The sequence below is a fragment of the Metopolophium dirhodum genome, chromosome 1 (assembly GCF_019925205.1).
Source record: "Metopolophium dirhodum isolate CAU chromosome 1, ASM1992520v1, whole genome shotgun sequence".
NCBI classification, from domain to species: Eukaryota; Metazoa; Arthropoda; class Insecta; order Hemiptera; family Aphididae; genus Metopolophium; species Metopolophium dirhodum.
In genome coordinates, this window is record NC_083560.1 from 83,399,958 (window position 1) to 83,413,660 (window position 13,703).

General features: G+C 31.0%; 2 protein-coding genes across 2 annotated transcripts; one reads left to right on the forward strand and one right to left on the reverse strand.

Annotated features, from left to right (window-relative positions):
• Positions 1–3,384: 3,384 nt before the first annotated feature.
• On the reverse strand, positions 3,385–3,798 carry LOC132934133 (uncharacterized). Its single transcript, XM_061000404.1, has one exon. It carries the CDS (start codon positions 3,796–3,798, stop codon positions 3,385–3,387), a length of 414 nt encoding a protein of 137 aa, XP_060856387.1.
• Positions 3,799–9,220: 5,422 nt separating this feature from the next.
• On the forward strand, positions 9,221–11,568 carry LOC132942465 (uncharacterized). Its single transcript, XM_061010871.1, is given in 4 exon segments — positions 9,221–9,377; positions 10,870–11,026; positions 11,092–11,147; positions 11,150–11,568. Coding segments are annotated over 4 exon segments (789 nt in total).
• The last annotated feature ends 2,135 nt before the right edge of the window (positions 11,569–13,703 follow it).

The window sequence follows — 13,703 nt, forward strand, 5'->3', positions numbered from 1 at the left end:
CGTTAATTAATTTATCATTATGATCTTGTAAGTTTTTCGCATATACTATTATGTCATCCAAATAAACTAGACATTTAATTCCTATTAACCCTGATAACACATTCGTCATCATTTTTTGAAATGTTGCCGGACCTGAGCTTAAACCCATAACTAAACGTTTAAATTGATAATGACCTTGTCCCGTGGAGAAAGCTGTAAGCTCCCTCGAATCTTTTGATATCGGAACTTGAAAATAACTTGCCTTTAAATCTAATAGACCAAACAGTTGGCATTGCCCCAACTGGTCTAAGATTTCCGTAATATTGGGTAATGGGTGAGATTCATTTAAAGTTACGTCATTAAGTGCTATAAAGTCTATAACTATTCTGAACTTTTGTTTTCCCGAGGCATCCTCCTTCTTTTTAACTAGTATTAGGGGTGCATTAAAAGGACTCATTGATCTCTCTATAATTTCGTCTTTCATCATTTGACCTATTTGTCGTTCTATTTTGTCATGTTGTAAAAACGGTAAACGGTACGGTTTTTTATAAATTGGTTTTAAATCCTTAGGTACTTTTATTACGTGTTCTGCTGCCGTTGTACACGTAAGGTTATCCCCCTCTATATGAAAAATATCTGCGTAATTTTCACAAATTCTTATTATTGATTTTCGTTCATTAATATTCAAATGCTCCGTCCTAATCAATGTTTTTATTTTGCTCGCGCGGTCAATATCAATTTTGTTGTCATATGCCGCGTTATCGATGTGTGCTACTATGTCATCCTCGTATGATATTTTGCGAACTTGACCTACACTTATACTTTGTGTTACTTCTGATATATTCAACACACTTATCGTTATTTTTCCGTTTCTAACCGTATTATAAATATTCGCGCAATATACATCTGGTGATAATTCTTGTTTATTAATTAATATATTTTTATTATTCATTGCTTTATTTGCGATATCTATTTCGACTACTGTTTCCGAACGTGGTTTTAAAATAAAGCATACACTATTTTCGTTTTCTACTTTATTTTCATTTATTGTTATCGTATTGTTAGCAATATCTATAGCCGCATGATTATCCATTAAAAACTTATGTCCCAATATGCCTTCTCCTGTTATTGGAAATGTTTTGTTTACTACATAAAATTCTGTTTCGAATGCTTTTTTTATCTATTATTAAATCTATTTTTGCTTTACCTATTGTTGAGACTATTTTTTCATTAATACCTTTTAAATAAATCTTGTCTTTTTCATTAATTTCTGTATCCCCCTTTAGTGCATTAATTTTAATGATATTTAATTCAGCCCCCGTGTCTACTAATAATTTAATTTGCTCTTTATTAAAACTAGGTGATTTTAAAGTAATACGATTTTCTATTAATTTAGTTGTGATGTGAAAACATCGTTTTGTGGCGATTGCATTAGACAAGCCTGACGCCCACTGGAACTTGCCCTTTGGAATCTTTTGAATTATTTTTCTCGTTTTTCTGTTTTGTAAAACAGTTCGAAATTTCATGCCCTATCTTATTACAATAACTACAATGCAAATTCTGAACACCCGTATTGTTTCTATTATTATTACCGCTTCCAGAATTACGCGCACTATTATCACGATTGTTATTATGCGTATTTGCTCGGTCGTTTCCGCCTGACCGACCGTTTGCCAGCACTCCCTCGCGAAATGATTTGATTTTCCACAGGTGTAACAACCAGTGTTACTTCTATTTTGATTATTACCATAATTATTTCGCTGATTATTACTATCGTTATAATTTTGTCTATAGTTGTTACTAGAATTACTGTATCCGTTACGATTATTATTATTAAAATTACTGTATCCTCCACGATTAACATTTTTATTGAATTTATTGTATCCGTCACTATAACCATTTCGATTATTAAAATTATTATTTCTACCGTTTTGATTCATATGCCCGTTATTACTGCGGTAAAATGTATTATTTTTACCATTATTATTCTGCTGTTTTGTATCATCCCCATTTACACCCTGATTCTCGTTTTTACTAAAATTTTGACTTTCCTCATTATTCTGCAAATTTTTGATATTCATCCTAGAATTATATTCAATATATTCGTCAAGAGCCAATTGTATACACTCCTCCAAAGACTTAGGACTTCTTGCTTTCAGTACTATATATAAGTGATTTGGTAACCCCGTCATAAATATAATCATAGCCTGTTTTTTCGTTTGGTTTTTCACTACAGTTTCCTCAGCTTTGTTCAACCCTACGGTACTGGCTGCACATAATTTGTAATATAATTCCTCGATTCTATTCGTGAATTTCGCTACGCTTTCCCCTTCTGCCATACGTGCCGTATTTAAACCTATTGATAAAGCCCTCTCCGAAATTTTATGCTCGAATGCCCCTTGTAAAATTGATTTTATTGCTTCCCAAGAATCTAACGTGCGATACTTAGTTACTTCCAAAGCATTTCCCGTTAATTTAGAAGTTATAATTTTTAACAATAGTTGTTTGTCTATCTCTGCAATATCGTTGAGTGCTATCTCGCATGTATTTATAAATTCTGCTACGTCTTTTTTACCCGTGCAAGTTGGAATCATAGAAACTGCTTTATCTAAATCCATCTTATATTTTACGCTTGCTACTCTTTTCCTAGTTAATTGTTCTAATTGAACGTGTTTTTACACCTGGGTCAGATCTAGAACCTGATCTACCCGATAATTTTTGTTTTACACTTTTCTGTGGGGTAAAGACCTTACCTAACTCTTCTGTTTGACTTAAAGTCCTAAAATAATTCTTTCTAGTAACGTTGTCTATACCTTCTATTATTTCTGTAGTGTCTATTAAAAATTCCTCTTTTACCATCCTATTTTTCCTTACTGCTTCTTTTCCTAATTTTTTATTTTTAACTTGTCCTATCGATTCATCCGAAGAACTACTTTCAATATCTGAATTACCTGATTCTTTATTCATATATATATTCAATAATTACTAATATCATTTAAGAATATTCAATTTATTTAACTCGACATTTATTCTCATCATTAATTATTCTATATATTATACACGTACGCATGTATTTACTTACGCCGCGTCGTATTGTGTAGTGTATATGTTACGGCTAAAGTCCGAATTAAGCTAATGTGCACATTATCCGGATAATGTACATATTATCCAATTTCGGACTTTAGCCGTGAATAAAAACTATTAGGAAATGGATTAAGTATACATTACCCGGCTAAGGTAACTTTAGCCATCGTGTTATGGCTAATGTAAAATATTATTAATAAGTTCATAATATATATTTTATTTCAATAAAATTGATTAATATAAGTTATTAACAATTAAATATTAAACTACATTTGATGCAATATTAACTTTATTTCTATTTATTAGATAACATTATTTTTATTATTTATTTAAACATAGTAAACTTTGATGACATTTAGAATTGCATAAAATGCCAGATGCTTTGCATTTGCATTTATTTGTTTTGCAATTTGATTTACATGCACAACGTTGATAACCCTGACCACCTAACGATGACATATTTTTTGCGATTTCTCTTAACGATTTTTTTGTATTTGACACCTCGTCTACTGTAATTAATGGATCAGGACAAACATCAAATTGAGACCTAGAGTAATGTTGTTCTATCGTTCCTTCTTTATTACCTAGTTCATAGTATTCTCCATCTTTTATTGATACTACTGCAAACAGAATATTTCGCGGATCTCCTCTACCTCTATCCACGTCTAGTATGGTGACTCGAACCGTATAACCAATGCTGGCAGGTGGAAACTTATTAATTGACCTGAACTTCATTTTTTCAGCTTGATGTTGTAATGCTTTTATACTAAGGTCTCTTTGAGACCTAACCATACTCTGAAAAGTTATAAAAATATTAGATATGTAATATCCGATAACGAGACCTAAAGCATTATTATTAGTTGGTGGTACAATTTGAGATATACTAAATAGTATATACTTAAGTTTTACACTTGATATTTTTACCTTAAAAAAATAATTTATACTTTAGTTTAAGTTTACTTTAAATACATAAATATCAAAGTATTTTCATCATGAAGAATAAGTTGACATTATAATTTCAAATAATTGGTTTTTATAATTGATAATAATAATAAAATAAATAACCTATGGAAATATGGGTAAAACAAGTAGAATAGTATACGCATTGAACCAGAGGCGTATACAAGGGGGATGTGGGGGTAGAGAAAATGATATTGACGGTGATAGTGATTGTACTTTGTACATCCCTATATCGTGGTCCGCCTACCAATACAGATTAAGTAATTTTAAATATATAGGAAAATTTGTACCTATACAGATAGGTAATTTAACAGATAACAAAGTAGACGAGAGAGCCGGAACTGTGTCACACACTGACACTACGCGATATTGGCTTGTATTACGCATGTGTGAACGGGTTATACGAAAAAATATCTCAAAATCGCCTAAATATGCCTTTAAAATTTGTTAAAAGCCAAAAAGGTAAACAACTTTTAATAAACGACGGATATATGCATTCATATTATAAAAATGGTAGTGATAAATTTATTTGGCGTTGTGTCGATTATCAAAAATATAAATGCAGCTCATGCTTTACGTCAACAATGGATGAAACTGGTATGTGTTACATTTTATTTTAATAATATTGATTGTTTTAATATTTTATTTAATATTTTAATAATATTTTAATATTAACAATATTTATATTTAAAATAATTTTTTTAAAGGGATAATTATGAAAGAGTCAGTTCATTATCATGCACCGGATATATCAAATGTCCAGGCAAAAATAGTAATAGAACAATTGAAAGAGAACGCCTTAATCACAGAGTTATCAACAAGAAACATTATTAGTAGAACGATTTCAACAACTGAAGTTGGTGTGGTTGGCCAGTTACCAAGTATAATAACGATGTCTCGTACAATCCAAAGGGTGAGAACGAAAAATGAAAAGCCACCTGAAAACCCACTGACCATTCACGATTTGGTTTTACCTGATGAGTATATGAACATAAACGGTAATAATTTTTTAATATATGATAATAAAAAAGAAAATAGAATATTAATGTTTGCTACAAAAGAAAATTTGGACACACTTTATACATTTAAAAATTGGATGGCAGATGGAACATTTCGAGCAGTTCCGAAATTATTTTCTCAATTGTATACAATTCACGGTTATAAAAATAGAACAACTATTCCGCTTATCTATGTTCTCATGACCAACCGAACGGCCAATTCATATAACGAAATGTTACAAATGCTAAAACATAATAACCCGAATTTAAACCCTTATTCTATCATAATAGATTTTGAAAAAGCATTTGAAACAGCATTTAATGATACATTTCCGCAAACAAAGATAAAAGGATGTTATTTTCATTTTCAACAATGCCTATGGCGGAAAGTCCAAGAAAATGGTTTACAGGCCTTATACGCTGAAAATGTTGAATTTTCATTACAAGTACGACATTTGGCAGCTTTGGCATTTGTACCAACAGATAAAGTTATAAATTATTTTGAACAATTAGTTGATTCAACTTATTTTGTTAACAATGAAAACAATTTATCGACGTTAGTAGACTACTTCGAGGATACTTGGATCGGTCGCTCAACACGTAATCGTAGACGCCCGCCTAAATTTCAAATCAGTATGTGGAATTGCTATGAGAGTCTTGAAAAATAAACCTCGCACAAACAACTCAGTTGAAGGCTGGCATCATGCCTTTAACTCAGCATTAGGAGCAAATCACGTTACCATTTGGAAGTTTATTACATTTTTAAAACAAGAACAAGCTTTACAAGAGGTATTGTATCATACAAATTTAAAATATTGAATAAAATAAATTATATTAAAAAATAAATGTATATTTTACAGGTTCGGTTAGAAAAATTAATTTCTGGAGAGCCTAGTCCAAAAAAAAAAAAAAAATATAAGAACCACGATGAAATGATATTGAACGTAGTGAAAAACTTCAATGAAACTCCAGCCCTTCTTTACTTAAGAGGAATAGCTCAAAACATTAAATTTTAAAACATAATTTTTTTTTTTAATATTTTTTTTGAAGTGAAATATTATAAATAATAATAAAAAATGTATTTATAGATATATTTTGACGGAGATATTTTTAATGGAGATATTTTATACTGGAGATATTTTGACGGAGATATTTTTAATGGAGATATTTTGACGGGTCACCGATGTTTTAGGTAACATCAAGCGATTACGATAAAATTTAATGATCGCAAGATAAATGGTAGTACCTACTATCTATATTCTATATAGTTCCATTTTATCTTTGTATGGTTTTCACATCATAAAAATAGCACCATAAGTAATTTCATATCTTACAATTATATAATAATATATTTTTTTGTACATTTTTTCTACCTAGTTACTTCATCCATCAATCAATGGATAATGCGCAAAATAGCCGGTTAATGTACGAAACTATGATTCTAAATGTTAAGTGTTTACCTTATCCAACTATTGTGGATTATGTGCACATTATCCGGATAATGTGCACTTTAACCATGTTTCGGACTTTAGCCGTAACATATACACACACTCACACACACAGAACGCTCGTATTTTTACGGAACTCTGTCGTTGCGTAATTTCTATCGCACTTCCTACGATATAACGCGTTTTGGATATTATAATATCATTAATATTGGGTAGCTACTCCAATTTAATAAATATTCTATTACCCGTTACCAATTGAACTACCTATTTATCGAAATATTACTGTTATATTCTATTACTATACTTATTCTAGGTTAGCCTTCTTATTACTTCCACTTGTACCTAATATTTTTTCCCAATTGATTTTTTTCAATCTAATTTTCTTTGTCTACAATTTTTCAACATTAAATACTTCAGTTCATTACACCTATATATAAGGTCATATACTGCCTTTAAGACACAAAATTTACTTTATTATTTCAGTTTATTCAAAAACTTCTTTATACTTCAAAAACAAAAACTCTTTATATACTTTATTTCAATATTTCAAATTCAATTTTCTTCTATATATTATTATAACAAAATAATCTATTCATCAAAGTTTTAATTCAATTACTTTTCTATATTATTCACAAAACATTTAATCATTTAATTATTCAATACCTATATTTCCCAAAAACCTACTCAATTATTCAACAATTGATTAACAATTAATTTACTTCAAAATTGTATTTCAATAATCCCCCTTTTTTTTCTAATAAAATTTATTCATCAACTTATTTCATTTACTCAACTGCTACGCGTGCATTCATATATATATTTTCTCTATAAAATTCTATATTTTTTCCTATTACCTTTTCAATTAACTGTAGTATTACCCTTACTATTTCATTTGTTGATTCCTATTTAATTCAACTACTTATTTCAACACAGATCAGTCTACTGCTGTCTATTTTACTACAATTTCTATATATATATTTCTTTTTCAACGACTTATATTATTTTCCAATTTAATTTATAATACAACAACTTATTATACGCACCTTCACCAAAATCAAAACTAAAAATTTTACCGCTGGCTTCCTTAAAAAAAACCAACGTGAGACGTGTACCCAAGATACAATTCTATATGCAATTACTTTTATAACTTAATTATTTAACTCACATAATCCCTGCACCTACTACTTTTTCTTTATTTTCGTCTGCTTGCCTGTCTTCAATTTGTTCGTCACTTCCCGGAGTTGTCAAGGGTGATCGGTCCTCGACTGTGACTTGTAAAGTTGCCTCCGTGTAGTTGATTTGAATCGAACCGCTGTGTCAATGCTGCACTTCTTCTGTTGATTCCCGCTGCTTTGACTGCTCGACTCGCCTCAATTTCCTTGGAAGTTCCGCACTCGACTGCGCCAGTGTTATAAACTAGCAATTGAGGTAACTGCTTGGTTTATAAGTTGCAGGTAGCAAGACCGTTGGTAAGGATTTCTCAGGTTGGTTTGACAAAATTATTAGACTTGTTGAAAAGTTTAAGTTGTTTATTAAATTTCTTCTGCATCAAATACTCTAAGTCCAAATTGACAAAGTTTTTATGTTGTCTCTCGTGAAGGTGCTCGTCTGTACTAAGGTGTAACACGTCTAATCTACAGGCCGTTTCGGATCTGGTTTTATAGGGCCTCCTGCTCTCCCTCTTCCACTTAGTCTATTGACATATCTGTGGACTTCACAGGACGTTGTTTAATTTGTTATCGATACATTCCCACGCCTGGTTATTCCAAGAATCGTGACCTGTTATCGTGTTTGCAATATATGTTATACGCCATCCGTCACTATTTAGATACTATGCATTATATATATATGTATAATTTATAACAATATCTATATTATATTATATTATATTATATTATATTCATACATTTATGATTCAAGCGAAGTTGTAGGACCTACTGAAATGCGGTTTCAATATCGCATTGCCCTCTCGTTATATTCCCATAGGTTTTCTAAAGGACTTTGATTTATTTAGCCGAATTTCTATGTGCTAATATTTATCTAGTCTTTATGTTGTCTAATGTAGCCGAAGGCGAAACGATCACAATAATATATCATGCGTATTATTGGGTTCGTTACACTTGCAACAAGATCGAGCGTAACAAGTTCGACTTACTGGAAACACTGGGCGTCGATATGCGAAATTGTTGCTGGTCACTGTTCAAAATAATAAAAATCAACAAACAACTAAACGGGGACATCAATACTAATAGGCGGACCCTGTTCAGAAGATTGAACCGCAGGCTTGAAAAGAAATTTAAAAAGAAGTTTAAAAACATATGCAGTGAGGCAGCGTTGCACGAGCATATCGATTGCCTGAAACTTGCTCACGAGATCGGCGTTGGATGGGATGAGAAGACGTGCACGAACGCCGCGAAATCGGGTAATCTGGAGTGCCTAAGGTACGCCCGGGAAAACTGGTGCCCGTGGAGCGAATGGACGTGCGTCTTCGCCGCGAAATTGGGTAATCTGGAGTGCCTAAAGGTACGATTCCTATGACGCGTCAGACGCGTGCGGCTAACGCACTGCGTCTGACGCAGGGTACTACTTCCAAGGTTATCCATTGGTTGCGTTTCCTAAAATGCGTCAACAGCTTTGCGGCGGCCGCAAGTTGCGTCAGCCGCACGGACCGTCCGGTCGGTGAGCAGTATAGACGCAGCCGCACGCGCGTTCGTATATAATTTTCTTATATTTTTTTCGAGTACTTTCGTCATGTCAAAAGTACTTTTCACTGTCACTGAGAACGAAAAACTTGTGGAAATGGTAGCTAAATTCAATTGTTTGTACGATTTGGGTTGTAAACTCTACAAAAATCAGACTATCAAGGATAATGCTTGGAAAGAGGTAGCTGAACAAGTAAAAAGATCTGGTAAGAATATTGTAATTTATTATAATTATATTAGTATATTAATTAGTTCTTGTAGTATGACTATCTTGCCAGGCAATTGTTCCTGCATTACTGTTAAAATATTCCATAAATAAATCTCGTACAGAAAACCCATCGGCATTTGAAAAACCACCAGTTCTAGAAAGTGGTAAAAAACTTTTTGTTGGAGGTTGCTCATTTGGGTCCAGTTCATAGAACGGATTGCCTTGTTTCTCTAGATAAGCGTCTCTTAGTAAATTGTGTAGGCAGCATGCCACAACAATCAAATTGTCGGTGGTCTCGGGCTTTAAGGCAATTGGTGTATAAAATATACGTAAAACTTGGCTTAGTAGACCAAAAGCATTTTCCGAAACTCTTCGAGCTCTAGAGCGTCGATAATTTAAAATCGCCTTTCGATTGTCCACACTTGCAACAGGACGAGAATAAGGTTTCATCATATTTGTATGTAAGCGAAACGCCTCGTCACCTACAAAAACGTGTGGCAATACAATACTCGAATTTGGTAGCTTACAGGGTGGAGGAAATAAATTCCCATTTCTATACAGCTTTCCTAGATTACTTTTGTCGAATATACCACTATCACCCTCCTTACCATATGATCCGACATCCGTAAAAATAAATTTATAATTTGCATCAACAACAGCTAGTAAGACAATGGAAAAAAAAATTTTGTAGTTATAGTACAGTGACCCTGATCGTTTAGGACAAAACACGCGAACGTGTTTACCGTCAACTGCCCCTACACAATTAGGAAAATGCCATTTATGTCCAAATTCTTCAGCTTTTCCTTTCAGCTCATCACATTGGATCGACGGTAAAAATATAGGACTTAATTTTTCTTTTAAAACTCTAAGTGTAATTTTTACAATTTTGCTAATGTAACTAGCCGATATTCTTAATGCAAATTGCAGTGAGTGGTACGATTAGCCAGTTGACATAAACCTAAAAATACAAAATTATTTTACTTATTGTTATTATTGATAATAATTTCCTGTTTAATATAATTATTTATACAATGTTTGGTATAAACGAGCCTAAAATATCATTCTTGTGTAGTTGTGTACTAACAATTTATTTATGCTTCAATATTGTCTCAATAGTTGACCCAACCAAAATGGTATAAATAACATATTAGGTTATTATATAAGTATTAGTAGTATTAATAGTATTATATATAATATTATTTATATTTGCCTATTATTATAAACTATATTCACGTGACTATACATTTCAAACGATATAATAATTATTTATATAAATAATAATAATTAATAACAATTAAATAATATAGGTAGGTTTATCGTATGTCTATCTATATATAAAAAAACTTATCCTGGCTGATTCATCACCGCCCACTTACTGCAACAAGTTACGCCAAAAAGAGTTTGTCATTAAATTTACGAATTAAGTTTGTTTCTGTATTTTTTGTTGTTTTATCAGCTTTTAGTACTTATTTTGTTACTTTTATTTGCAGTAGAGGATGGTAAAAAAAGGTGGAGGAACATCAAGGACACGTACCATAAAAGGATTAAGAAAGGAATGGGAACTGGATCATCTGCTTTAAGTAAACCTAAGCATTGGTCATTAGCTGATATGCTGTCGTTTCTTGGAAAAGCTGATTACAAGCGAGAGTGAGTATTTATTTTTAAATGTTTTGTTTATGAATTTAATTTAACCATATACATTTAATTTATAGTAGCATATCAAATATTGAGTGTGGCGAGGAAGGTGGAGACGATTATTCGAATACAGATACAATTCGAATGAAGACCCAACTCTATAAACGTCGACGTTGCAAAAACCACTAAAAAATAAACGTCAAAAATATAATGAAAAAGTTATACAGCTTCTAGAAGATAGGCGTATTGAGAGAAATGAGATCATGAAGAATATGGCTCAAAATCGTGAAGATGAGGTCGATTTATTTTTTAAAAGTATCGCGATGTCTGTCAAAAAACTAAGTCCAGCATTGATATATGAAGCAAAAATGAGGTCGCTTCAAATGGTCTTCGAATTAGAAACACGCAATACGAGTACATTCGTAAATTTACCACAATATTCACCGGCGCCAAGTACAAGTTTCTCATCACAGTTAATGGAAAGTGTGGACGTTAATGATTATGGAAATGTAAACGAAGTCAATCCCCATGAGCCTAATTACGTACAATTATAGTTTCTATATCATTTACCATAATGTGTATAAAATGTCTATAATTGATTAAAAATAAATTATAATTACCTATACCTATATGAATCTTTGTTTTAAACTTTCAATCCTTAGTCAAAAAAACTGAACATTTTATAATTTTTTAATTACAATGGTTTATAATTTTCGAGATTTTGATAAATTTTGTCAAAATTCGAAATTTAAAGTTTAAATACTTTTTAAAAAAAATGATCCTATGTATTTTAAATATTTTTCATCTGCCTTTGAAACACCATATTAGGAGCCCTCTATTAAATTTTCAAGCTTTTTTACTAAACGCCCTTTTTAAATTTGCTAATTTAATATTCCCATGACTTAATAGCTATATTCAATATTTTTATGGTTGACATTATAAATAAATTATTTGGCATAAGTATGATACTATTTAAAACACATATTAGTCTAGGGCTCGGATGTTTATGCACTTAAAACTACTGTAATATGCATGCATTAATGCACTAAAAAATTACGAAATATGCAAACAAAATATGTGCTAAAAATTTAAAAAATATGCATTTTTAGCCAGTAAAAACACCAAAATATGCTCAAAAAATTTAGTTTACAAAATTACAAAATTAACTTACAATATTCTATTATTGGTATAGGTACCTTACGTTATCTAATAACGTTACCTATACGTTATCTAATAAAGTACAATAATCTCGAACAAACACGATAAGGCGATAATAAACATTTATATTTTTCGTCAATGCGTGGTAGTTTGTACTTAACGCCTATAAAACTTTTATATAAAAATTTTGTAGTTAATTTTGTAGTTCATAAGTTTAAATTGTTTTTTAAAAAAATATACTGAAATAAACAATTTTGTTTTTAAAATTCCAAAATATGCAATCAAAATACAAAACCATTAAATGTGCAAAAATATGCAAAGTAAAAATAGTATTATTTGATTTAGTAGAACATGAATAAATTTTGTATCCAGGTTACCATTAAATTTGACAAATAGAAAAAAATATGCAATTTCATAAATATCCGAGCCTTACGTATTACATATAATATTACCTGATGATTTTTACTCACCGCAATGTTAGGGCTAATTTTTCCGCTGCAGTTATTGGGTATGGATGTCGATTTAAAGAATCTACTGTGATATCTTTTTCAATCAATTGCAAAATATAATTAAATTGATCAATATTCAGCCTGAAAAACTCCCGAAATTTCTTGTCATCGTGTATTAAATGTCGGTTAACTAATATTTCAAAAAATCCTTCTTCTGACCTTGACGTAAATAAGGGATGTTCGTTTGCATTCCCCTGTTCTACTAATAATTGTTCTATGAGACATTCTTCTTCTTCAACTTCTTCAAAAAGAATTTAATTAAAAATATATTTATACTTTAAAGTACAGGTTATAATAGGGTGGCCATACGTCCTGTGTTATACAGGATTATCCTTTATTTTGGCTTTGTGTCCTGTTGTCCTGACAAACTTCTCTCAGGACGCTTTTTGTCCCGTAATGTCAAGCCTGTCCTATACTAATCCCGTTTTTTGCCTTACTGTTAATTTATAATTTTTGAAATTTTTGAAGTGACATTATTGAATAGAATAATATAAAAATCTATACTTTTCAATTGGATTTTTGGATTTTTGTTTTTACCATTATTATTGTTGCATCACATCAGCGACGTAAACCATACGTATAATAATATATTTAACGACCGGTGCGACCAGTGCGTTATCAAATGTGAGAATATTGTGAAATATATAAATATTAATAATAGCCTAATAATACCTCCATGTCGTGCACAAGCGTTATCTTATCGAACAACAAAAAAAAAAAATAAATACTTATTAATTTAAAATTATTATATATTAAATTATTAAAATATAATCATATGATAATATTTTTGTCCTATATTTTATTTTTTTTAAAATGGTCACCCTAGGTTATAATAAAAATTTGGCAAAGACGTCTACTACCTCTCAACGACTGCACACAACTGACGCGTCATAGGAATTGCACCGACACGCGTCAAACGTTTTTGGTAAATTAAGTTTTATAAAAACCATTTATAGTTTTGTATTCTATATTTTGAATTGGTATGTACCTCAGTATTATTAGTTACTAATTTGTAATAACTA

Coding starts and splice junctions, on each gene's coding strand:
- LOC132934133 (XM_061000404.1), bottom strand. CDS start 3,798: ATGAAGTTCAGGTCAATTAATAAGTTTCCACCTGCCAGCATTGGTTAT.